This window comes from Rhinolophus hipposideros (assembly GCF_964194185.1).
Source record: "Rhinolophus hipposideros genome assembly, chromosome: X".
Lineage (NCBI taxonomy): Eukaryota > Metazoa > Chordata > Mammalia > Chiroptera > Rhinolophidae > Rhinolophus > Rhinolophus hipposideros.
In genome coordinates, this window is record NC_138046.1 from 109,925,067 (window position 1) to 109,950,764 (window position 25,698).

General features: G+C 37.2%; 1 protein-coding gene across 2 annotated transcripts in view; it reads right to left on the bottom strand.

Moving 5' to 3' along the window:
• Positions 1-475: 475 nt before the first annotated feature.
• The window catches only part of PDK3 (pyruvate dehydrogenase kinase 3), a 64,176-nt gene continuing 38,953 nt past the window's right edge, over positions 476-25,698 (bottom strand). The window contains exons 6-12 of one of the 2 annotated variants that reach the window (XM_081042756.1): positions 20,689-20,766; positions 11,401-11,477; positions 10,000-10,101; positions 9,450-9,560; positions 6,493-6,606; positions 5,064-5,195; positions 476-1,186 (exon numbers count right to left, since the gene is read on the bottom strand). In XM_081042756.1, coding sequence (XP_080898882.1) covers positions 1,169-1,186; positions 5,064-5,195; positions 6,493-6,606; positions 9,450-9,560; positions 10,000-10,101; positions 11,401-11,477; positions 20,689-20,766 — 632 coding nt within the window. In that variant the 3' untranslated portion in view covers positions 476-1,168. Of the gene's footprint in view, positions 1,187-5,055; positions 5,196-6,492; positions 6,607-9,449; positions 9,561-9,999; positions 10,102-11,400; positions 11,478-20,688; positions 20,767-25,698 lie in introns of both variants that reach the window. The other variant, XM_081042755.1, reaches the window with a different exon arrangement.

A 25,698-nucleotide genomic window follows, 5' to 3' on the forward strand; every position in this document is an offset into this window, starting at 1 on the left:
GACGAACACATCCTGTGGAGCTGTAGAAGTTGCAGGTTATACTCAGGACTGTCAGACAGCTTGTTTCTCAGGGTACATACAATGGCTCCTCTTTCCTCACCGCAAGTCCTCTGCCAATTCCAACTTTCAGCAAAAAGCCAAAGATGGTGAAAATCAGATCTGCAATTCTAAAACTGGCTAAAATTCACGAAAATGAAAATTATGAAGATCTAGGGCATTTTCTAAAATAAACTAGAAAGCACTTTTCCCTTCGGTCGTCTATTTTACAACTAGTGAAGTACATCACACGAGGACTTTCAATTCCTTAGAAAAGTACAAAGGAACAGAATATGACAAAGGTACAGTGTTACATTAGTAAAATGCTTACATAAGCATAAAAACTCCACTTTCCTCTCTTTACAAATGTGATAGTGACCAGCAGGTAGTTTTTCACTTAAGATCTTTGAGACCAAGCAGTTAAGTGAAAAATTCCAAGACAACTTTCGGAATGCTTTAATCAACAGAATGGAACTATACAAATGAATTTTAAAATAAAACCAATGCATCAAAGAGTAAGATCTAATGCACAAGTACCCACACCTCACAATGAAAACACGACCGATCAGATGGAAGAATGTAAATGTCTCAATTAGAGAGTGAAGAGGGGTGCATATGACATTGGAAGGGCCCTGGGACTGAATTATCAAGACATGCTCAGCTGATGTCTTCAACTTCCAGATTCCCAGGCCTTAGTCAGTGGTTTGGGACAACCATGGTATGTGGTCACAAAGTGCAACCGTAGCGATCTGCTGTAGCTGCAATGGGGAGGGAGCTTAAAATCCTGAGGACGTTGTAGACACTCGACTCTATGATAATGAGGAGAGAGGTATGAGGACACAGCGCTAAGGAGGCTCTGTGCTCTCTCATGACCGGCGCCAACCAAATCACAGCAACTTACTATGAAAAAGTATTCAAGTTACTACTTTAGTGAGAGATCTGAAGTAGCTACAGGAAGGTTTCTCTGTGAAAGGTCCAAGCGGTAGAGAGAAAATACACATTTCAAGCGCTGGAATAACGATGGTGCCACGCTCAGAGTTGATAGAGGAAAGGAGCTCTTTCTGGTTGACTTGCGGAAGGTGATCTTTCTTCACAGAGAGGACCAAAGCATTCAGTTCTCTAGAAAGTTCTATTAGTCTTGATCTTGTCTCTACAAAGAAAATAACGAGAATATCCATAGTGAGCTTATGAGTACAACCTTCTCTATTTAACCAAGACTTTCTCAAAGCATTTAATTATAGTGATAATTGAAACACCCTTGCCTTATCTCCAAATTATTCTCCATGGTTACTACAGAAAAAGGAATACCATTTAATTACTTATGTATACTTTCAAACAGTTCTTTACTCTCAGTTAAAAACCTGATTAGAAATGAGGAGTGACTGCTAATGGGAATGGGGCTTCTTTCTGGGGAGATGAAAATGTTCTAAAATTAGTGGTGAGGGTCACACAACTCTGTGAATACACTAAAAACCACTGAATAGTACACTTTGAAGGGTGAATTTTATGGTATGTGAATTATATTTCAATAAAATTTGTTAGAAATCTAATTAGAGAATAAATTTTCTTATAATTTCTCATCTACCTAGTGAATTTACCAGACCTACTAAATACTCTGCCAAGATCAACACCAATTATCCTATTTGCATAATTTGACAGTTTTAATTGTTAGGCTAACTATTTTAAAATTGTAAAAATTGCTTTCTGCTAAAATATGTTTATCTAATAATATATTAGAAATTAAGACTCATACTTACTTAGTATACAACCTGCTGAACTATTTAGTTTTAAAATTGCCTTTAATACAGTATTTAATTAGAGCTATCACTTTACAATTCGAATGGACCTTATTATTTATAAAGACTGCTTCTGTACTCCCCAAATAACTCCCCATCAGAGCAACCGTTTGAATTTAATTGGTCACACTGATGCCCAACATGCTTCTTGACTTACATACAGACTGAAAATGGAATCAAAGGAAATTGATGAAGGTGTTTCAAGGTGATTTCGTTTAATCTTGGCTGGGGATGGGTTGTGTCGAGTGTGTGTGTGTGTGTGTGTGTGTGTGTGTGTGTACCTGCACTCAAGTGCACAAGCCAGACTGCTCTAAATGGTATCATCTGAGTGAACAGGCCAGGAATATTGCACAGAGGTCCATCACAACACTTCCATAGAAAAAAATAATGCATTAGTATAGATGTCCTTTGTATCATTCATCAGAAAAGACCAATGCTACTATAACGGTACACAATTGCAAAGCTATATAAACTGCATTTGCAGACAAATACCTTTCTGTTGCATTACGTTAAGATAAGGTTCTCAGGGTAATAAGAAATATATACAATTAAAATATATTAGAGAGAAACACCGCAATGTTAAATTTGAATAAAAAATATCAATATGAATTTATGATTTAAAAATATATATATTAGCTCTGTCCATAAAAGGGGCCTAGAAAAGGTATAATGTACACTCCCAACTTCCAGATTATGGTCTCTAATACCCATTAAAAGCAAGCAGGAATCCTTAAGGAAAATAGCTGATTCTAGGACTGAGGCAGGCAAGGTATAAGATGAGCCTGATACTATCTTGGGCCAGAAAGCAAGGAAGAATTCAAAGATGAATGGGGTTTTATGGAACACAGAGGATCCTGTTTAAAATAGCTCCCATTGGCCAACAGTAAGTATCAGAAAGATGGCTGTTACGTGCAACAGCATGGATGAACCTCACAGAAAGCCAGACACAAAAAGTATACACACTGTATATTCTTTTTGTTTTAGATTCAAGAAGTGACAGAGTCAGATACAGTGACAGGTAATAGAGTCAGAATAATGGTTACATGGTGGGGAAAGTGGAGGGAGAAGAGGCCTTTTTGGGTGCTGCAAATATAAATGTAAAAATTTGTCAAGCCATAACTTAAGATTTGTACACTTTAACATATACATATTAAATATATATTATACATATGTATATATATGTATATATATGTTAAGTGTTGATTGAAACATAGCAAAGCAATAAAAACTTGTAAGATCCATAATAATGCTCAAAACAGAGAAAGCCAGAAACTCATTATTTGTCACTATTTTAGGTGGCTTTTAACTCAACTTTTTACCTCAAAAATTGGTAATTAAAGGGAAAGATTTAAACACTTTTCCTGCCTTGCCAGGAGGAACCGTACTTCAAAAGTGGCCTTAGCTGATGAGGAAGAACTTTATAAGAGAATGTCAGCTAATAATTGTCAAAGGAATGATATTTTTAAAACTCGTCATTTTCTAAATGTTAATAAATTGATTCAGGCCAAAATTATCAGTTGGTGTAAAAACTATCAGATGATGGTTGCATAGTACGTAATGACACTACACAGATTACCTTCTAGTTGAGAAGGGAAAAATAACTACCATGGAGGGATAAGACAGCCATCATAACTATAGTCAATCTTAACATCACTCATGTTAGATAGACCAGACATCATGGGTCTCACAGTGTAACACGCGATAGTGCTTATGATGTATTCTAGCAAAAAAAAAAAAAAAAAAGCTCCATTGAGCCTTCAGATGAACTTGAAGTTTATGAGAAATACAGGGAATGAGGGGTAAGAAAATAACATTTCAAAGAAGAAACCAAACAAACCAAGGTGGGATATTTTTGCAAGACAACTGGCATGGTCTCTCAACAATAAATTGTTCTAGATTAAAAACAACTTGAGGCCTACTCAGATGTGTTATGTGGTCCTGGAATCAACCCAGGTTTGGACAAATGAGGGAATTTTCAAGAGATGAAAATTTACTGACATGAAAAGGTGGAGATGGTTAAATGAAGCAAAGCCAGGTCATAAATCAGTATGAACAGTGTGGTCTCATTTGGGGGAAAAACACGTATATATACAAACAGCAAAATATCTAGTAAGATCATACAAAGCTGTAACGTGGTAATCTCTGGGTTGTGGGAATACAGCGGTTTCTCTTTTCTCTTTTTCCTTATTTACATTTTCTAATTTTATTTACATTTTCTAATTTTTACAACTTTCTACTAATAAAAGGTTATTTTTAAATTAAACAAATAAACAGAACCCTTACTGTTGCTAGTAGAGTTGGAGCTTAAAGGCAGTCAGAAGGAAAAAAACTGAAAACCAAAGATTGGATTATTTTCCTGATTACCATAAAATAATGAAACTCATTATTCTGTGATTGATAATTTTCCCCCTTTTTATTTAAAAACTTTTTTTGTGGGAAACTATACATAAAATTTACCATTCGGTTAAGATTATAAAAAAAAATGGTTATTTTTAAGTGTACAGTTCAGTACCTTTAAATGAATTCACATTGTTGTGCAACCAATCTCCAGAAGTTTCTCATCTTCTCCAACTGAAACTCTCTCCCCATTAAACAACACTCCCCATTCACCAACCCCTGGCATTCCCACCTCTATGAATCTGACTACTCTAGCTACCTCATGTAAGTGGTATCATACAGTATTTGTGCTTTTTGGTCAGGCTTATTTCATTTCACATAATAACTTCAGGTTCATCCATATTATAGCATGTGTCAGAACTTCATTCCTTTTAAAGGGTGAATAATATTCCGCTGTGTGGATATACCACATTTTCTTTATCTTGATTGATTATTTTAATTTCTTTGTTCTTTCAGTTTGAACCCACAGAATTTCTCTCAATTTTTTTTCTGTCAGTCTCTATAGATAATGGCAAGTTTCTGACTTAATTACTTTTAAAGTATAATTCATGGCAAGATAAACTCTGCTCACTGCTGTTAATATCTCCACAGTTGCAAGGACTCCTAGAACAGTGGGGCCTCTATTCGAATGGCTACTCTGGCTATGTAGTTCTTGCTCTCCTTCCTATCTGGGGTGAGAAAGCTACTCCAATATTTCTTTAGGGATTACTTTGCTTTCCCTATGGTAAAACCACAAAGAGATTTGGCTGAAAGTGTCAATTGTCTCGCTGGCACATTATGGGGAAAAATCAGGCACTTTAGAATATAAAGCAAAGTGGTACGCTACTGTTTTGCCTTGTATTTTGAAGTGTCTCTGGGCTCACTGCTAGGATTGCTCCAATCGTCTGCTTCAGGCGTGGTCTTGTAATGGCGCCATGCTGATTTATTGAAAACTGGTAGTCTCTCGAATGATTCACTTGAAAGTGCCTAATGGAAAAATATACACCAGAGGGCCACAGCGTCATTCGTCTCACATGAAGTACTAAAGCAAGTTTTACTGTTTATAACATTACAAACCTTAAGACATATTTTTGGAATTATATTGAAATTACATTTTCGCAGTTTATTTAGACTGACCAGGATGAAATGAAAGCTTTTTTAAGGGAATAAAAACATTCACCCATTCAAAGCCAGTACTGATGTACACATGACCAGAACAAAAGACATTTTAATTCAGTTAATACTGTTTTGAGATATTTTTGATTATATGGTCTTATACCAAGCAAGCACTGTTTTTCACTGGGCAAGTGCTCTCCCAAATGGCCCAGAAACAAATAAAGTTTCATATATACTAGATTTATAAACATAAACTCATAAAGTGGTATCAACTATCACACCATTTAGATCCACTGGCATCTAAGATAAACATTCCAAATAACTGGTCATGGTGTAACATCTTACATGTATATTAACATAAAACACAATATATAGCTGTGAAAAGAATGAGCCAGTTCTACGTGAACTGATAGGGAAAATCTTCAACATATATTGGAAATTAAAAAAAAAAATCAAAGTGCTGAAATAATTGTTTGTGTGAAAAAAAATTAGGTTTTTTCCCATATGTTTATCAATATAGAATCAACTCTAGGAAAATCCACAAGCAACTGGTGCCTGTGGTTACCCTGGGAAAGAGAACAGGGTGGTTCAGTGCCAGTGGTGGGAGAGACTTCGTTTTCCCTTTGGTAGCTTTAAAATTGTGTACTATGTACGCATACTACCTATTCAAAAAATACTCCAAATATTCTCAAGTTTAAAAATCAGTAAAAGTCTGACCCCACCAATGAATGAGAAAACCTGTGTTACAGAGAACTTTGCTATTAGATCTGCCTTTTATATAACCATATTATGATTACTGAATTCTTGTAACTTTGGGAAAGTCAGCAAGTTTTTATAGCAAAAGACTAAAAGACTCCCGTTTATGATACTCTGTCTCCTTTTATATTAGTTCTTTCAAGAGATGTGCAATTTTTTTAAAAAGGACAATATAATTATGGTTTTAAAAAAATCAACGTTTTACTTTTTATATCTCCACATTTCATATTTTGCTATATCTGAGCATAAATTCAAGAGTGGGACACAATATGATTTTCACATAAAAATGAAGTAAATCTGAGCTGAATGTAAGAGATGACAGATGATATATGGTGCTATTATCTTTTAGTTATTAGAACTTATAGCTTTAAAGAGTAAATGTCTTCATACTAACAGAAATAAAATGCAGTACCTTCAAATAAATGACAGCATCTGTACCCACTCCTTCCATAGAATATAGTTTTAGATCGCCTTGAAAATATCTGGCATACAGACGAGAAATTGGCAAGCCATAACCAAATCCAGCCTATGGAGAAAAGAAAATTAATACAGTGAAACAGGCACAAGTGACATGAGGATCATTCAGAAGATTAGAATAAAATTTTGATTCAGATTTAAAGCAAATAATTTATTGATTCAAACTTTACAATCATGTTTATGCTCATCTATGGCAAACAATCTATTTTCATTCTACAAAAACACTTCTCATATGTTTGGAAAATAATAGAAATACTCCAATTTTTGACTAACACTTTCTTAGCACTTTAAAGTACATTTTTAGCATTTTTAAAGCAAATACCAAAATCAAGTGGAATTTGAACTGGTAACAAAACCAAACCACGTCATTCCAAACTTCCATTATCAGATTCCCTTGCTCTTTGAAGTGAAAATTAAATTGAATAGCAGAGGAGTACAAATCTACCAGTACTAAGGCTAATGCATTGAAAAGAAAATTTCCTGAGTGGCTACTTCCTAAGTTTCTGGGAATGCTATAAGATTTGGATATATGGTAGTTCATATATTTTTAGAGACAGAAAAACAATTCCAGTACCTGCCTAAATATCTATGTCATAGAACCCTGTCAGCAACAGGTTGTTGGGGGGGAAGGTCTCAGGTATTGACAAGAATAAGAACAAATGAAGCTAATTTCAGTAATGCTGGAGTGAAGGGGAAGATGCTTTACCACAAGCTTTGGCCCCTCTGATTAAATCCACTGCCAAGGTCATCAAAGGAGGTGCTGGGGTGATGAACCATAGAGTGGCAGTTACACGGGCTTTCGGCTCAGATAGACCTAAGCTGAAATCCACTTTTTGTGCAACTCTGAGCAATTTCCTCAACCTCTTTGAGACTGTTTTCTCATCAGAAAATATAACAAAAGCTTACCTCAGAGCTGCTATAGGATTAAATGATATTATAAGTGTAAAGTCTTAGTACAATGCCTAAGACATGGTAAAACTGCATAAATGGAAACTGCTATTATGGCTACTACAGTGCAGCCATTTTACCAAGTCACATGAATTTCTACCATTTTCTACCATCTTTCCTAGATTCCTTCCTCAGAATAGGGACTAACTCAAAGAGCTGGGTGTGACAGAGTGTACCCTGCCATTTAAGGGCATTATGACTGGCAGAATATGGGCAGTAGTGAAGACAAGATATCCATAATGGTGACTGAGATCACCACTGTAAAGAAACCAGCATACTCCAGGAAGAGGCCAAGAAAATTGGCCTCCTCCATTCGAGCAAGGCCCAGAGCTTGCTGTCAGGTCTACCAAGGAACAGCCAAGAACGCCTGCACCCAATGCAGTATTGAATGTGAGGAGACAGGTAAGCCCAGAGTCCTGCGGAATGCAGAGGGGGGCCTCTAATTCAGATTTAGTGAAGTTCAGGTAAGTTTTCCCAGGGTGTCAAAGGTTCAATAGGAGTTGGCTAGAAGTACATTTCTCAAAAAGAGATGCATGTGTCAAGGCACAGAACTGTAACACAGTAAGGTATTTGGTGAGGAAATTATATTTTCTAGTAGTACACATCCACGTGCCCACTTCACAGCCAAGGACAACAGGGAGAGAGATGCTAGTGGAAGCATTTCTTCAAAAGGAGGCCATATGGCGCACTGGAAAGAACGAAGACATAGCCAGTGCTAGCTAGCTGTACCATAATGAGCTCAATTACCTTGGGTAAGGTACTAAGCTTATTTTCTCACCAATAAATTGGGAGGTTGGACGCACAATTTTAAGGTCTCTTACTTCAATTGCTCACTTTCATTAACAAATAACTATGACATAATAGTTATCCCCCAAATGCTATTTTGAGACCTCGAATACATGATCCATCTTCCTTTCAAACAACTGGGAAAGGCTCTAGATTTGCTTGTAGTGTGTGTTTTTTCCTTCCTTTTGATATTTATTTAAGTAGGTACCAGACCCAGGTTAAGGCAATGCCATTCAAAATTGATCTTGCATCAATTTTCTCAAATGAGAGATGTGACTTCCTTTCTGTTTTCCACATGCTGAGTTAACAAACTCTGTCTCTAATACATGATGAAAAGTGGATTTTTTTTCATACAAACAAAATATAATCTTTCTTATGTGCTTCTCAGTCAGGTAGGACTTGAAAAGGAAACTTAATTTATACCTTGAACCATTCTGTAGACTGATAGATATATTGCTGTGTTTAATGACAAAAGGTTCAATTGTTGTTTGTCAATTAGAAACACTCAGCAGGGGAAGAAAGTATGGCCCTACCAGGATCTAAATGCTGCCATGGTAACCAGAAACTTTTCTCACTGCCTTAATGGGGCTGAAGGTTATTTCCAGAGGGAGACAGAAAGAGCTCTGAAAATGCATACACCACCTATATATTTCCCGCTTATGCCATTTAGTATAAAAAATTGAATGTGTTCATAATTTAACATTTTAATGATATAAACAAATTTGGCGGGGAGGCTCCAAGTCCCAGGGTGATTTGGCCCTCTGTGGCATGTGGTGCCACACTGCCCAGGACCACTCTGCAGCCACATACGCTGCACTGCTCCTTTGCTCGCCCACTATTCAACTTCTGCCCCCTCCAAGGGTAGTGCCAGGCAGTGAATGGTGCTCCCGTGGCCAGTCTTAACCACACGGCAATGCGTTTTCTTTTCTCTGTATTTGGGAGTGAGGCACTGAGCTCTCAGTGTTTCTTAGACACAAATTAGGAAAGAAATCTAAGTCCAAAGGATTCACAAAGAAAGTAGCAGTGACAGAAAATTCCCCCTCCTCCAAACCATGCAGGAAACATTTCCATTCAACCAGGGAGGCTCCTGCTCAGCTCTGTTGGGAGTCCCTGCTCGTGGGAAGGGTCTTTCCTTAAGCAGCAGTTAAAGATGCTTACCAAAGGAGCAGCCCTGGTAGGCTCCAGGCTTGGTCTAGGAGCAGTTGAATACATGTAGTTAAAAAGACGATCTATTTTTCGAAGGGGGACGCCACCACCTAGGTCACTAATCTGCAATGTACGAAAGGAGGGTGGGGAAGAGGGGGAAGAAAGGAAGAATAAGTCCTCGTCACTCTATATTTAGTTGGAAACAAGTTCATTAAATAAAATCCACATCAGATTACTCTACAACATACAAGGGCTTTGAACTCCCAATGAAATATGGTTTCTTTGTCAACAGTGTAAAACAAAGGCGGCAGGGAAGTGGGATGGGATCCCACAGGCTTGGGTTTGAGACCTTGCTTACCTTCCTGAAAAACAGGGTGCTAATGAAGTTTATTTTTATTTTTTTGAAGTTTAAATGAGGTAACTTAAGCCAAGGATCTAATACAGTACTTGCAAATAGGACACTCAATAAATATCAGTTTTCTTCCCTTCCCTCTGATTCCTCAGTGTCTAGATACTATTAAATTGACCAATAATTAAAGTATACGTGCAAATAAAGCGTTACCTTAATGGACAAGTCTTCTTTACCCAGAGTAACAAGGGTTTTAACAGCCGGGTAGGCCTGTTTTTTATCTTCATAGAGTTCAACTGTTGCTCTCATTGAATTCTGAAATAATAAGATCCTGTTTTTTAGCATACTGCTGACTCACAAACCACAATTTAAAAAAAGAGAAAAAGAAAGAAATGAGCACAAGATTACTTATATGCAGTTCTTCTGTGGAGCAAATATTAGTTGTATTTACATGGCATTTTCCCCCCTAAAGAACTTAGCTAAAGGAGTGTTTAAACCAAGAAAAAACTTCCTGTCGCTTTATTTTGTTTTTCATCTAGTTTTAGTCCCGTCTACCAGACTAAACATCTATTTTCCTTTCCTTCCTTTTTGCTCTTGGTTTTGCGGTAGGGTATTTAAATTATTCAACTTTCACCCAAGAGGAATGTTTTCATTACGTGGAATGAGGCTGCAGACCTCACTGAGGCACTTTAACTCTATTTATCAGTCTGCATTTATGGAGCACCTTTCCTCTAAAGAAGGCGGAAAACCTGAGGGGATTTATGCTTCCCACAAAAATTCATCGTTTGGCTGAAGAAAAATGGAGAAATGTCAGTTAAAAAGAAATTCTGAAAGAGCCACAGCTGTTGAAGAGAAGTTCACAATTGAATGCCCATCTCAACCTTCAAGTGTTACATCAGTAACAGTATAATTTGGGGAAGCAAATCAGCATAACTGATTTTCAGGTGTTCAATTTAGGGTTTCACACATTGGAAGAAATGAAATTTTAGCTCAAACGCCTTGTGCCTGTAATATTGCTACTGGAAATGCCATTAGCTACTGGTTAACAAAAGCAACAGCTTAAGCCGTAAAGAGTCTAAAGACTTTTTTGGGGGGAGGGGAAGTCCTTCTTGGTCCAGCTCTTCCACACCTTTCTCCTCTGCCTCTGTCAGATCTTCTGAGTTGTCTCAAATATGTAAAAGGATTACGGTAGCTCTCAGGAGTAGAACAACCACTAAAACACCAACACTCAATGTTCAGAGGCCTAAATATGCATAAACATGTTTTCATTTTGATCTGGCTACCACCAATAAAACCTTTGCCAGGTTTGAAAACTAAAAAGCATCCCTAATCTCATAACTGAAGAAAAAAACACTATGGATGTTACATAAAATCACTCTAGAACAATTAAGCTTCAAAATCAGTATGTACTAATATTCATGAAAACTAGACTGTACACCACCACCATTTTTCATGTCACTGTACAAATTATAAAACCCACAGGATATCAGAACTAGAATTTTTTTAAATGGTTATGCAAAACCTTTTTTTATGCTAATCTAATGAATCCATTACGCCCTGAATCAAAGTAATTTAAAATGAAGACTTCTTTCCATGTTGCTCAATTCCACTTACCTTGAACAACTCAAATAGCATGTGAAACAGATGTGAGGGCACATAAACTACCTGAATAGGTTTGTTTGGAGCTTTGGCTGAAAACAGAGACAAAACCGTCAATGAATAAGGACGAAAACTAGAAGAAAGTCAATGTTTGCATTCAGTTTTCCAAAGTACATAAAAAAGAACTGTACAAAAGGCTAATTTAGGTTTCTGCCTCTAAAGGCAGGGCTGAGCAAAAGCATATGCTTTGAGGTCCAGCAAACGTTGGGTGAAATCCAGTTCCTTTACTTACCAGCTATGTGACCTTGGGCAAATTACTCAATCGCTTTGAAACATAGTTGAGCAAAATTGGAATATTATTCCTTATGTCATAATGTTCTGAGCATTATCTAAGGTCATCAAAATATCACTCAAGTGTTTTACAAATTGGGAGACACCACCCCTTTCATGGACCCCAGTGGTCACCAGGGGGAATGTGAAACCACAGAGGAAAGGGACATCTTCTGGTGAACTGGACTAAACAGCAATGTTAAATGGTGTTAAATTATGACAAACAAGGTGTACTATAATGTAAGGTTCACATCTTTTTTCTACTAGCAGCTAGCAAACAGACCCCCCCGAGACCTACAGTCTTTCCTCCTTGCATCAGGGATCTTCCGGGGGAAATCTGAGAAACACCACATTTCATGTCAAGCACTAAGAACAGTGTGGGCTATAAAGTAGATGCTAGAAAACTTAGTCCTTCTTCCTCCTTGTGACCTGAAATCACTTAAGCGACTCAAAAGATAGAAACTTTCTCAAGTAGAACACAGACATACTCACCCTCTAATAAAGTACACAATTAACAGGAATTTAAAATAGAGCAAACATTTGTGTGGTTCTTAACAGTTTACAAAGAGCTTGCACATACGTTATCCAACTGAATCCTCCTGACAATGTGGTGTGGCTCCCAGGGTGGGTGGTGTCATTATGGGTGAGGACACAGGCTTTGCAAAGACTGTGTGACTTGCCCACCGTAACAGAGGAGGCCGTGAAACTGGACACCTGAACTAAGAGCTTTTGTTTCTAAATCCAGAACTCTTTGGGGATCAGTTTTTTTAAAAAAAATTAAGTAATATATACATGTGATTAAAAATTTCTTGAGAAGGAGAAAAGGAAAAGCCCCTACCCTAGCTTTCCGGTCTCACTCCCAGACTGTACCCAGAGGCAGCTACCCATTACTACTCTGCTTTGGTCTTCAGTCACCAACACCTACATTCTGTTTTGTAACCCTAATTAACCTTTCTGCGCTTTGCCTATAGGTTCTTTTTTACAAAGCTGAAAATCCATACTGTTGGTGAACTTATAACTAAGTAAATACTGATCACTGAAGAGCGGCCACAACAGCATATCAGGGCAACACTTCCTTCCCTGAGTCCAATGACATGGTTCGTGTGTCACTTGAAGGAGAATGTTCTCAGTCTCAAGGTGAAATGCATTCTCTTTATCCTCCTCCAGCTGCTCAAGATCAGACTACCCTTTTTAAGTCACAAAATATTTAGACCATGTGTTTCTGATACAGTTTTTATATACAGAGGGTGCCAAAAACATGTCTATACATTTTAAGAAAGGAAAAAAAGTGTATTAAAATTATGCTGATGGAAAAAAAATAATAATAATAAAATTATGCTGATGGTAACCACGTTGAGCACCTCTTGTAATTGCAGAAGTCAAACGTGACTTGTATTCATCTTTTGTTATCGGTATATATTGAGTATTACAATTTCAATACAGTTTTTTCCTTTCTTAAAATGTGTATACATTTTTTTGGCACCCTCTGTATTTCCTGGAGCTTCTAACTACCCTTCCTCTTGGGTAACTGGACAAGAAACATGTTTTCCTCCACACATTACTAAGATCTTCCAGTTTCTTATTCTACTGCATTATCCAGTCGATTCTTTAAGATTTTTTAGGTTACAATCTATCGCTTTTCAATCGTGCTGCACAGCCATTGACCTCAAATTGGTTTTGATTGAAGTTCTGGAACGTTTTAGCTATTTCTTATATCCCTATTAAACACACCATCAAGTCAGTCAGGTAACCTACTTCAGAAAGCTGTGTGTGTGAGATACATTTCTCAATCCTTATTCTTCTGATTCACTTGATTAATGGTTTGGCTAGATACAGAATTCTTCATTCAAAATCATTTTCTCTCAGAATTTAGAAAGGGGAGTGGCCTTCTGGCCACGACAGTGCAGCTAGTAAGTTTAATACCACTCACGTTTTCATTCACACTGCTGGCTTTCACCCAAGGTCTGATACACCTTGGCTGTAATATTCTTGTTAAAGAATGAGGGACTGGATTAATTATTTGAGGGAGCTGGTGTTTATCCTCCCCACCCAACCCCCCCATGCCCTTTCCTAAATGGGAAAGCTGACTTGGAGCTCTGTGTACCTGGTTAAGACTTTTCAACTGGCTTTCGAATGAGCAGACAGTAAGCTGGTCTCTGACTGGACAGGCCCCCAAATGCTCGAATGAAGAGGGCTTGCTTTACTTTGGGCTAACAACACTCATGTGAACAGCACAATTTTTTCCCAGGTTGCTCTTGAAGAAAGTACTCCAGTTTTTTTTTTGTTTGTTTGTTTTTGATAACAAAAAGGTTTTATTCCATTTAATAAAGGCTATATATATATATATATATATATATATATATATATATATCCATCCAAGTTTTCTGTCAGGGTATTTTCTGTATTATGATCCCACCATTTGGGGAACCCTAATTGGGCCTGCCAACGGTACTTCCAGAAGTCACAAAATTCTGAGTCTATCAGTGAGGCAAGAATCAGTTCTGATGACTTCACTCATCTTTCAAATGTTAATTTAGAGCTTCTAAGCGGGATATTATGTAAACTCTCTCAGTACTCATTTCAAACTCTTTTTCCCTTGCTTCTTTTTTTTTTTTTAGTTTTATTTTATTTTATTTTATTTTTTTACATCCCTCACACCGTGAACCCCCCTCCCCCCATCCACCACCACCCCGACCTCACACCGAGCCATCACATTATACACATAAAATTATAGTTGGCATTCATTAATGTCCAGCCTCTGGTGTACAATACCATGACCAGGCATCCACAGCATCCCTGAGGTGGTCTCCCAAACAGGAAAGTACTCCAGTTTTGATTTTTGCCCAGGGGAAAACGCTTGTGACTGACTGCAGGCAGAGCACAGGTCACGAGCTCCCCATCAGCCCTCCACGGTCTACCTCACACCACCTTTCAACTAACCTTTTCCCTTCCCACTTCAGTCCTTTGCATCTCCCTGGATTCTGCTCCAGGACAACCTCCTGCAATCAGGTGCCATATCCACTGCAATCTCTTTTGTGGTTTCTTCTGCTCTGTCCCATTAACCAGCATACATCCATTTGGTTACCCTCTGGCAGGAGGTGGGATCAGTGGTCCCTTGAAGTACCTACCAGTTCCTCTGCTGTTTTTCTTTGTATTTCATTATTGTCATTTTAATGGAGCTCTAGGAGCACACTGAATACTTTGTCTATCTTCTACCAAAAGGCATGATTAGTTATATAAATAGCCTTCTGAATTCAACCTTTCACTCACTTCAAATCTCAAGGAAATTAAAATACCTTTGGTAGTTTTACTGTTTTGGTTTTTTGTTTGTTTTTTCAGTTCAATCAACCTTCTCTAGGAGCCATCTGAAGGCTTGCTCAATTACTTGTACTTTTCTTTAGGGATATTATAATTTACACGTCTTGCCTTCCATTTAAAACCAGGTCAAATGTTTTTGTCCACGACTCTTCCCTAATCCTGAGTCCATTGGCTTTTATGTGGTAGACCCTTAGTACTAGATGTTTGTTGACTTTCTAGAATAAGACACAAATGGAATATGAACTTTCCATTTAAAAAAGTAAATGGAAAAAAATGTTACAGGTTTTTCATGCTCAAGACTCAAGAAATAATAGTCTCTATTTTGCACAGTCATTGCTCAAAATACCATTCACTGAAACAACACTTAATAAATATGAACAGAACTCTGCAGAAAAAAAAAACGCATTTAAGAGAAGACGTAGCTGGGCTTAGAGATGGTTAATCAATTCCCAAAGTCAACGGATAAGGCCTTTGGAAACAACACATAGTGTGGTTCAAAGTCACACTGGGATCAAGTCATGACTTAGGCATTTAATAGATACATTAATAGGTGCTTAACCCATGTGGGCCATGGCATTTCATTTCTGAAATGGCACAGTACATATCTCACTGGGTTAATATAAGGATTAAGTGATATAATAGTGATAAACTAGTCTACACAGAGCCTGCCACATTGTAAGCAGTCAATAAATGTTGCCTATCATCATTACTAAAAAATTAATTTCTACAGTGTTAACAGAGCTACCAGTAATGGCATTTCGATTGTTGTATAGACGCACTTGCCTGAAAATACCCACAAAAGCATACAATGTGGGGAAATTAGAAGTCAAAAAATGCCAGGATAGATGCATACCTTTTCTATGAAACCTCTTATAACAAAATATACATTGTATGAATTGGAATTTTTATGTCTCCCACCAAATCTAAAGCTATGAATCAACCTCTTGACAGGAAAGACTAATCTAGAAATGGTGAGAAATGCAAGTAGTAACCATAAGTCTTATCTTTCCCAAGTCAACCCTGACTTCCAGTAGCCACCCTTTAAAAAATATCCCGTATGTGCCCGGTGCTATATTTGAGGCCCTAGAAATATCCTTGTATCGCCCCACAGGGTGAGCTTAGAGATGAGGAAGTCAAGCGTCAGACGCGAAGTGACGTGTCTAAAGCCCATGTCTCCTAAGTGTCAGAATGCGGATTTCTACCCCGTGCCTAGCTACAGCACTCACGTCTTTCCTCTAAGCCATGCTGCCTTACCATATGGGTGCAAAAACGGTAAGGTAGAAATGTTTATTTGCTTCATGCTTCGGCAACTGTTTTCTCAAGAGAATGAGAAGGCTGAAATGAGAACAAGTAGGATGAAACGGCTACTTGTATTTGGAGAAACCCACATGGGTTGCCACAGGTGGTTAAGTCGAAATATTTGACACCTGATACAAGGTAAATAAAATTCCGTTATTATTAATGCTCCTATTAAATGTGTTACAGAGGCTTAAAGACTTAAATGTAAGATCTGAAACCATAAAATATCTAGAAGAAAATATAGGAAGAAACTTCATGGACATTACCCGGAGTAAGATTTTCACTGATATATCCCCTCGCGCGAGCGAAGTAAGAGAAAAAATAAACATGTGGGATTACATCAAACTAAAAAGTTTTTTCACAGCAAAGGAAACCATCAATAAAACAAAAAGGGATCCTACTCTATGGGAAAAGATATTTGCCAATGATATATCTGATAAGGGATTAATATCACAAATCTATAAAAAACTTACTCAACTCAACTCCAAAAAAACAAACAACCCAATTAAAAAATGGGCAGAGGACTTGGGGAGACATTTCTCTAAAAAGGACATACAGAAGGCAAGAAGACATATGAAGAAATGCTCAACCTCACTAACCATCAGAGAAATGCAAATAAAAACCACAATGAGATACCACCTCACTCCAGTCAAAATGGCTATTATCAATAAATCAACAAACAACAAATGCTGGCGCGGATGTGGAGAAAAGGGAACGCTAGTGCACTGTTGGTGGGACTGCAGATTAGTGCAGCCACTATGGAAAACAGTATGGAGGTATCTCAGGAATCTGAAAATGGAACTACCCTATGATCCAGTAATTCCACTCCTAGGCATCTACCCGGAGAAATCCAAAACTCCAATTCAAAAATCTGTATGCACTCCTATGTTTATTGCAGCACTTTACACAATAGCCAAGATATGGAAACAACCAAAATGCCCATCGGTAGATGACTGGATTAAGAAGCTGTGGTACATTTATACAATGGAGTATTACGCAGCCATAAAGAAGAAAGAAATCTTATCATTTGCAGCAACATGGATGGATCTAGAGAACATTATGTTAAGTGAAATAAGTCAGAAAGAGAAAGACAAGTACCATATGATCTCACTTATATATGGAATCTAAAGAAAAGACTATGTGAATGAACTAATCAGAGTCAGTTTTGGGGACGCAGAAAAAAAAAAAAAAAAAACCGAGAGTGGTTAGATGGGTGTGTGGGAGGGGGTTGGGGATAAGGGGAAAGGTGAAGGGATTTGGAAGCAGCTGGTAACCACAAGATGGCCTCAGGGTTTTTCTTTTGAAAATTAATTTGGGGAAGGTATTCTATAATGTTGTAAAGATTTTGTTGGGTATCCGATGGACATGCGTCCTATTTGGGAGACCACCTCAGGGATACTGTGGATACCTGATCATGGCATTGTACATCAGAAGCTAAACATTAATGAATGCCAACTATAATTTTATATATATAATGTGATGGTTCAGTGTGAGGTCGGAGGGATAGTGGATGGGGGGAGGGGGGTTCACAGTATGAGGGATATAAATGATGAACGTCTAAGTATTACCTTGTTTTGTACACCTGAAACTAATAAATAAATTAATTAATAAAAAAAAAAAAGAATAAAAAGTCTGCTATACAGACCTCTTAAAATTCCAAAAAAAAAAAAAAAAATGTGTTACAGAAAGGATAATAAAGGAAGTTTACTATAGCTGGCCCCCAATATTTAGAATTCTAGTGATGACTGGTAAATAGTGGTGTTCACACAGTGTGTTCTACGTAATCCAATTTACTGCTTTCTCAGGGAAAGAAAAAAATCCAAAAGCTGGGGGGGGAGGGGAAGGTGATATGTCAAAGTAACAGAACATAAATTCTCAGGCAGCAAGTAATTGTTCTTTGGGATTAATGGCATCCTGGCTCCTCTGAAGTAGAGCAGAGCAGCAGGCACTGTCACTGACTACTGTCAGAGGCACCCGTTGGGTAATGGAAGCATCCTGAAAGGCGATGTTATGTTAGTTCACACGGGCTCCGAAAATAAATCCACAGGTATCCGGATCTGATCTGACCCCTCCCTGAAAAGAGTCATCCACCATGCTGTGGGAAACATCCGCACACTCTCTCATTGTGAAGCAACAGAGTCTACTTAAGGGGTTCAGGACCAACCTCCGACCTGCATCTCTAACATAGGAGAACCTAGTTAGCGCTAAAGCACAGTCTTTAACTGCACTCGCAAAGAAATCCTAAGCATAAATCATAAATACATTACCCAAAACAAGAGGAAACTACAGGTGGCCTATAACCACCAGCATTCACCGATCTTAGAGATGGGAAAAGGGCTTTGAAAGTCATGCAGGAGACAGTGCCAAAAATAGTTGTAAAGCTCTTCTCCTGGTGGGGTGCACTGCGCAGCATGACAGCCTCGCTGGGAAGGAACATGCTAACACAGCTGGCACCTGGGAATCAGCAAGAACAGGCTCGCTGCCCTGGCCTTCAGCGTGAGTGAGGTTGCCATTCACGCAAAAGAGCAATTGGTTACTACCTGTCAATTTAAGTTCCACGTTTAATGTCAGGCCTTACCTAGCTAGTAGGAAGGGAGAGAATTTTAAGCTGCTTCTACTCAGGAAGACTCAAGCTAAGTCCACTCTGTTCTGGTAATATATGGATTCAAAACAGGGGCACAATTCTTATCAGAGAGCCCAACAAACTTTGACAGCAGCTTTGAGTCCATGCCTTCTAGAAGAATTAAGGGGCAAATGTCCTACAACAGCAGCCTGAAGCCTTTTCACTTTTTGATCTCATGATAAGAGAAAAACATCTTTGGTATATTGTTGAGAGGGAATTTGGTTTATCTCAATTGTAAATGCCCATACCCTAAGACTTAGTCATTCCACTTCTAGGAATCTAACATACAGAAATACTTTGACACGTTCACAAATTTTTCCACCCTCCAAACACATACACACACACACACACACACACACACACACACAATCTCCATTAGGAAATGATTAAGTTAATTATGGCAATCTGTACTATGGGTAATCTCTAAATAACAATACATGCAAAGATCTCTAAGGTGAACTGAGAAACAGATTATAAAATATGTATAGTTTCAACCCTTTATGTAAAAAAACAAAGCTCTGCATGGGACTGAGAAGAGTACTGGGGACTTTCACTTTTTACTCTACATTTCTGTATTGCTTGTATTTTCACAACAAGCATGTCTCTTTTGTAACTTACAAATAAAAAAGTAACATGGAAATATAGACTCATATAACTAATATAAAAATCAGCTATAACCCCACTATCCAGACAGCTGTTGTTTATATCTAGGTGCTAGAAATCCTTCAAAATATTTTCCAATGAACTTGCACTATTACAAACTTTTATAGCCTGTGTTAAAAAAATTCAACTTTTCCCATACATTAAATATTCTTTTACTGAAAACAACAAAAGAACAAGACAAACGAATGAAGAAACAAAAACTCATAGACATAGACGATAGTTTAGGGGTTATCAGAGGGTAATGGCGGAGTGGGGCTGTAGAAGAGGGTAAATGGGGTCTAATATATGATGATGAAAAGAGAACTGACTCTGGGTGGTGAACACACAATATGAGATATAAATGATGTAATACAGAATTGTACACCTGAAACCTATATAACTTTACTAACAATTGTCACCCTAATAAACTTTAATAAAAGAAAAGAAAAAGAAAAAAATTCTTTTAAAGCATTATTTTGAATGGCTGCGTAGTATTCTATCTTATGGGTAACATCTCTATTTTCTTATAATAAATTTCCTGAAGTTTAATTTACTGGACCAAAGAATACGACCATTACTAATATACTGGATCAAAGAGAAAAAAACATTATTAGCATTTGTTGAGAAAAGCTGTACCGATTTAAACTTATACCAGAAATGTGTAAGTGTTGGTAAGAGAATTTTTTTGAGGGCACCAATCCAAAGCAATAAAATGTTTTAATCATTGCCATTTTAAAAGACAAAAATGGCATTTCTCTGTGCTTTTGTTTGTACTTATTTGATTAATAAAGTTAAACACTTTCCCATGTGTTTATAGACTGTGTTTGTTATTTTGAGAACTTCCTATTTATACCTTTGTGCATTTTCTACCTGGATTACTTCTGTTCCAAGAACTTTTGAGTTCTAATAGATTACACATTCCTGTACAAAAACTCCTTACAACAATATACCTAGCTGACCACAGATACAGAAAAGGTTTTAAAAAGCTAAAAAAGATTTTAAAAGCAGCATCATTTTAGGATCTCACTGAAATATAGCTCAGGTATTTAGTCAGCTTCTTTGTATTTAAAGTGAAAGCATTTCTCTTTTACCATTGAATTCTTCCACTTCCAGCTCTGGGGCCACTAGGTAATACTGTTCACACAGCATCTTGGCAGTTTCATATGCATCTGCAAGGAAAGAAAACGAAAGGTTAGCTGCTGCACTGATAACATAGGCACAAGTAGGTAGGTAGGTAGACAGACAGACAGACAGACAGACATAACAGAATAAGCAAACAAGGACAATTTCTAACCTGATGGATTTAGAATTCATCAACGATCGTCTTTTTAAAAAAAAACAAAAATAGTATTTTTGGCTATAACAGAATTACGGAGACTGAACCAAAATTTCTCCCTTAAAGTTTTAATGACCACAAATATCAAAATACTGCACTAATGACTATATGGCCAGCTCTATACTAAGCATACATTTGTTTAATTTTTAAATATTCCTAAAAGGCATTTTTCATGAGAATCTATAAACTCAAGGCAGTACTTCTAAACACCATGCAACTTGACTAAATTGGAGCAAAAAAAAAAAAAAGGTATTTCTTGTAATTTAAAAAATAATAATGGCAACAGTCTTAAGATTTGCCAATTATCTGTAAGTGAAACATTATTAGCATTACTGAATGAATGGATTTCCATGAGCCACACATTCTAAATTACTGGAGACACCACCATCACTTAAAAATGCCCTTTAAGTTAGTTAAAGGTAACAGGTTGAGGCTGATGTTTATCAAAGTCCGAGGAGCAACAGTTCGCTTTTGAAAGGAAAAAAAAAAAAAGACATAGGGTAAGAGGATCAGGGTCATTACAAATATAGCTGAAGAGAGAATTCAGAAGGTTACATCCCAAAAGATGGGGACAAATTAAGAAAGCAAAAGTGCATTATTATATACTAATGTGTGCCTTTTCTCTTGAATGTAAACAATTTGAGGTCAGGGTTTATGTCTTACACTTGTTTTGTAATTCACATAGAACTTAGTATATGCCTGTTAGTTGGTCAGTAAATATTCCTTAGTTTGACAGATTTGAAACCTTTGATAATTTACTTTTTTAAAAACAGCTTTAATAAGGTACTATTCAAGTCACCCATGTAAAGCGTACATACAAGTCAGTGGTTTTCAGTGTGTCCAGAGTTTTGCATCTATCACCACAATCAACTTTACATTTTCATCGCCCCAGAAAGAAACTCCCTAACCATTAGCAATCATTCCCTCCTCCCCAGCCCTAGGCAACCACAGATCTACTTTGTCTCTAGAGATTTGCTATTCTGGGTATTTCATATAAATGGAATCCTATAATATGTGGCCTTTGGTGTCTGGCTTCTTTCACTATGCATAATGTTTACAAGGGTCATCCATGCTGTTGCATGTGTCAGTACTTCATTCCTTTTTTTTGCTGAATAATATTGCATGGCACAAATATACCACATCTTGTTTACCCATTTCATTCATTGACAAATATCTGGATTATTTCCACTTTTTGGCTATTACAAACAACGTTGCTACGAACATTCATGTCCAAGTTTTTTGTAAACATGTTTTCTTTTCTCTTGGGTATATACCTAGCAGAAGAAAATTGCTTGATCATATGGTAGCTCTATGTTCAAATGTTTGCAGAACAGCTAGACTGTTTTCCAAAGTAAAATATATTTTAAGTTTCACCTTTACAATTTCAGAAGATTAGATATTCAAATTACTTTAAAACAATTCATGGGCACGTCTGCAATGTTCTCAAATGGATATCAGCTCTTCGGAGACAGGCTCGTACTTCTTTTACATTCCCTACATCAATACTGTGCATGGAGTAAATATGTGTTTAAGATTCGATTCAGGTAAGAGAAAGAAAGAAGGGAGGAAGGGAGGAAGGAAGGGGGAAAATAAGCCCTATGGAGTCTCTAAATACGTTAAAATTTGATGTATCAACCTAAAATAATACAAAGATAAGATTAGGGTATGTTCAGGCTATAAGTTTTGGTTCATTTACCTCATATTGCTCCAAATAAAAGTTCACAAAATATTTGACCTCAGAATAAAAACTGTAACAAGAGAGACATTCAAATAACTGACAAGATGAAATAATGAGGGCATAATGAGGAAATGTTAGTTAAGAGGAGACAAAAAATAGAGTTGATCAGTGTGAAAATAGACATTAAAGTAGGACTGAATTTAAACCCCCCAAAAATCAAAATTTAGAATTATACTAAACTTACAAGTTTTTTTCTAGCATATAATAAACTTCATCAAATATCTGTTAAGTACTTTTGTAAAAAGAAAATAAATCATGACTCACTCTTTTTGTTTTGACTACACCAGCAAACAATGTTATATCTCCACCTAGTGACACAATAGCACAAAGCCAACCAAGGACTGCCAGGGCCACTTCACTTAAACCAACAAATACTGAAATCTAAACATGATGCTTTATTACCCATATCCAAGGTCAATATATCTCCACAGAACAACTCCTCCAAGTATATAACATCCTTTAAGGTGTTTAAACATTGTTCTTCCATTCACTATAAAGGAAAGAATCCAGTCCCACTAACTGTGCTGGCTCTTCACGGCATTCACTTGCCAAATGGCAGAAGATTATAATAGCATTCGCTATTAAGAAAAAGTATTACATAAATGTAACATGCAGAAGATGGAAGAGCCCACATAAAAGCAGCCAACTTGGGACTCAGATCTGTGTGGTTCCTAAAACCACATGTAAATAAGAACGTCTAAAGCCTCACTACAAAATATAGTGCATCAATGCTGTAATTGAAAATTACATTATGATCCTTGAAAAACGCAAGACATCACAATAAGACTCACATACACAAGCCAGCCAACAGTATTTGGGGGCAGTAACAGTGAAATCTATATTCATATGCACCTTTATAAATTCCCATAGCACATCATGCCTTGAATACAATACACACCTAGTAAATATCTGATAAATGGAACGATCCTCTAGCCCCTGAGAAACTCCTCAAGGGGTAGTCAATTATACTACTGATGAGACCTGTTCTTTTTGGTCAGACTGGGGACTAGAGGCCTCGTGTGGTTCCCAAACCTAGCTATATGTAGAGTCCATTACCAAGTTTTTTTAAAAAAAACAGAGATTATAAAATAAACTCCTGGAGATTCTGATGAGTAGATCTGTATCCAGGCCTGGCAATATATATTTTTAAAAACGTAGCAAGTAATTCTGAAGAGAAGCTACATTTGGGGACCACCTGCCTGGAAAGCCAAGGCTGGGTCACGCTAATTCTCTCCCAGGACATGAATGATTACAGGAAAGCAGCACATACATACTCACACAGGACACTTCCATTTAAGTGATGTAACATAGAAACTAAAAAGTTTTAAAATATCACCAACATTAGATTAACAACCAAAATTCCACCACTGGCTTATAATTTCATTGCCTCTATTCTAGAGTAAAATGCAAATTCCACCTTTAACAAGCTTTCTAATAAGACTTTTCTGTTTAATAAGAAATCACAATTTTTAAGTATGATAATTTACCTAATTACTTTTATCTGCAATATAACTGAGCTACTGCTTACCATCAATCTTTAAAAGGAAGTATTAGGAAATGATTATTACTGCCACTAAACCTAAGTGCTATTAATTGTTTTAAGAAATCTGTTTTCAAGGATAATAAGGCATGATCATAAAGTAACTAGTAAAATTGTGGGTGTGGCACATATATACTTCCCCAGGCGAAAATACCTCACCTGTAAACACTCAAGACTAATAATCATTTTGTATTTAAAAGGCCGAGCCATAAAGAGTAGGGTAAAGGGTCACACAGCAACTAGCTCAACAGATCCAACCCAGTCAGGACTTAATTTTAAGAAAAAGCACACAGGAAAATTTAATAGAGAATAGAGGTCATTTTATTAGGTTTTTAAAAATTAGATGTTCCTACTTAAAATTCACCACAGAACTCTGCTATCAAATATTAGTCTCTATCACAAATACACACGATTGTTTGTTTACAAATATCTTTTAAGAGGCTGGATGAGGATGAATTTGAGTGAGTACTGAAAAAACAAACGTGAAGGTACCAAGGTCCCTAACTTCACTTAGGTCTAGGATACCCATAAAGACCCATACGGTCTAGAAAACCATAAAGCTCAAGTTTAAGAAGTCACTGCCAGAACAAGGTCACATAAATGACGATAACGCATGACAAAGTCACAGACACATTGCTTTTCAGAAACCTTTTCAAGTTACAAAGCAATTCTAATAATGAATGTCTATCATCACCCTTCTATCTGAAACCCATCCCGAGGGGGAACCAGCAGGGCTTTTTTTTTTTTTAAAGCACTGGACCCTCTCCCACCACCAAACCATGAGCAACTTGAAAAGAGGGCAACAAAACATCTAATGTAAGGGTAACCAATCTACAGGCTGACCAGAATCCTAAAACATGTGGTCATGGGCAAAAGGATAGGCTGAGCCCATTAAATTCCTCTTTTGAGAATTGAGGATCGGGACACTCAGGCAGGGCAAAAGGCCAAAGGACACACTGAGAGTGATGATGACCTAGAAGGCCTGGAGTGGTCATCACTGTCCAAAACGAGTCCAACAGTCTACAGACAAGGGACCTACAAGGTTCTTGCAATAAATCTGTTCCTGAGCTAGCACGTGGGTCTCTGTAACTTGCAACCTAAAGAGCCCTAAGTGAGAACACAAGACATTATTTCTGAACCAAAATAATGACATACTCTCAGGATACCATTTGTATGCTATTATGCTAAGCAATAATAGCATCTGGGAACAACACAGGCAAGCTAACATCGCTGTGAGAGCTGACTTTTGTACCAAGTATTTAAGTTGGTACCTTAAAAATGATCTTACCACAGGATTTCCCATTTTATTTCCTGGATTCTTACAAAGAAAGCAGGGAAAGGGTCACAATGGAAGGCTCGTTCCAGAGGATAATAGAAACTACTTTACAACAGTAATTCTAGCATTCACCACCGCGAGTCTGTAATTTGCAGATGTGTAAAGGTAGATATTAATGTGCTAAATAAGCAGCAAGGAGGCATGCTTCAGT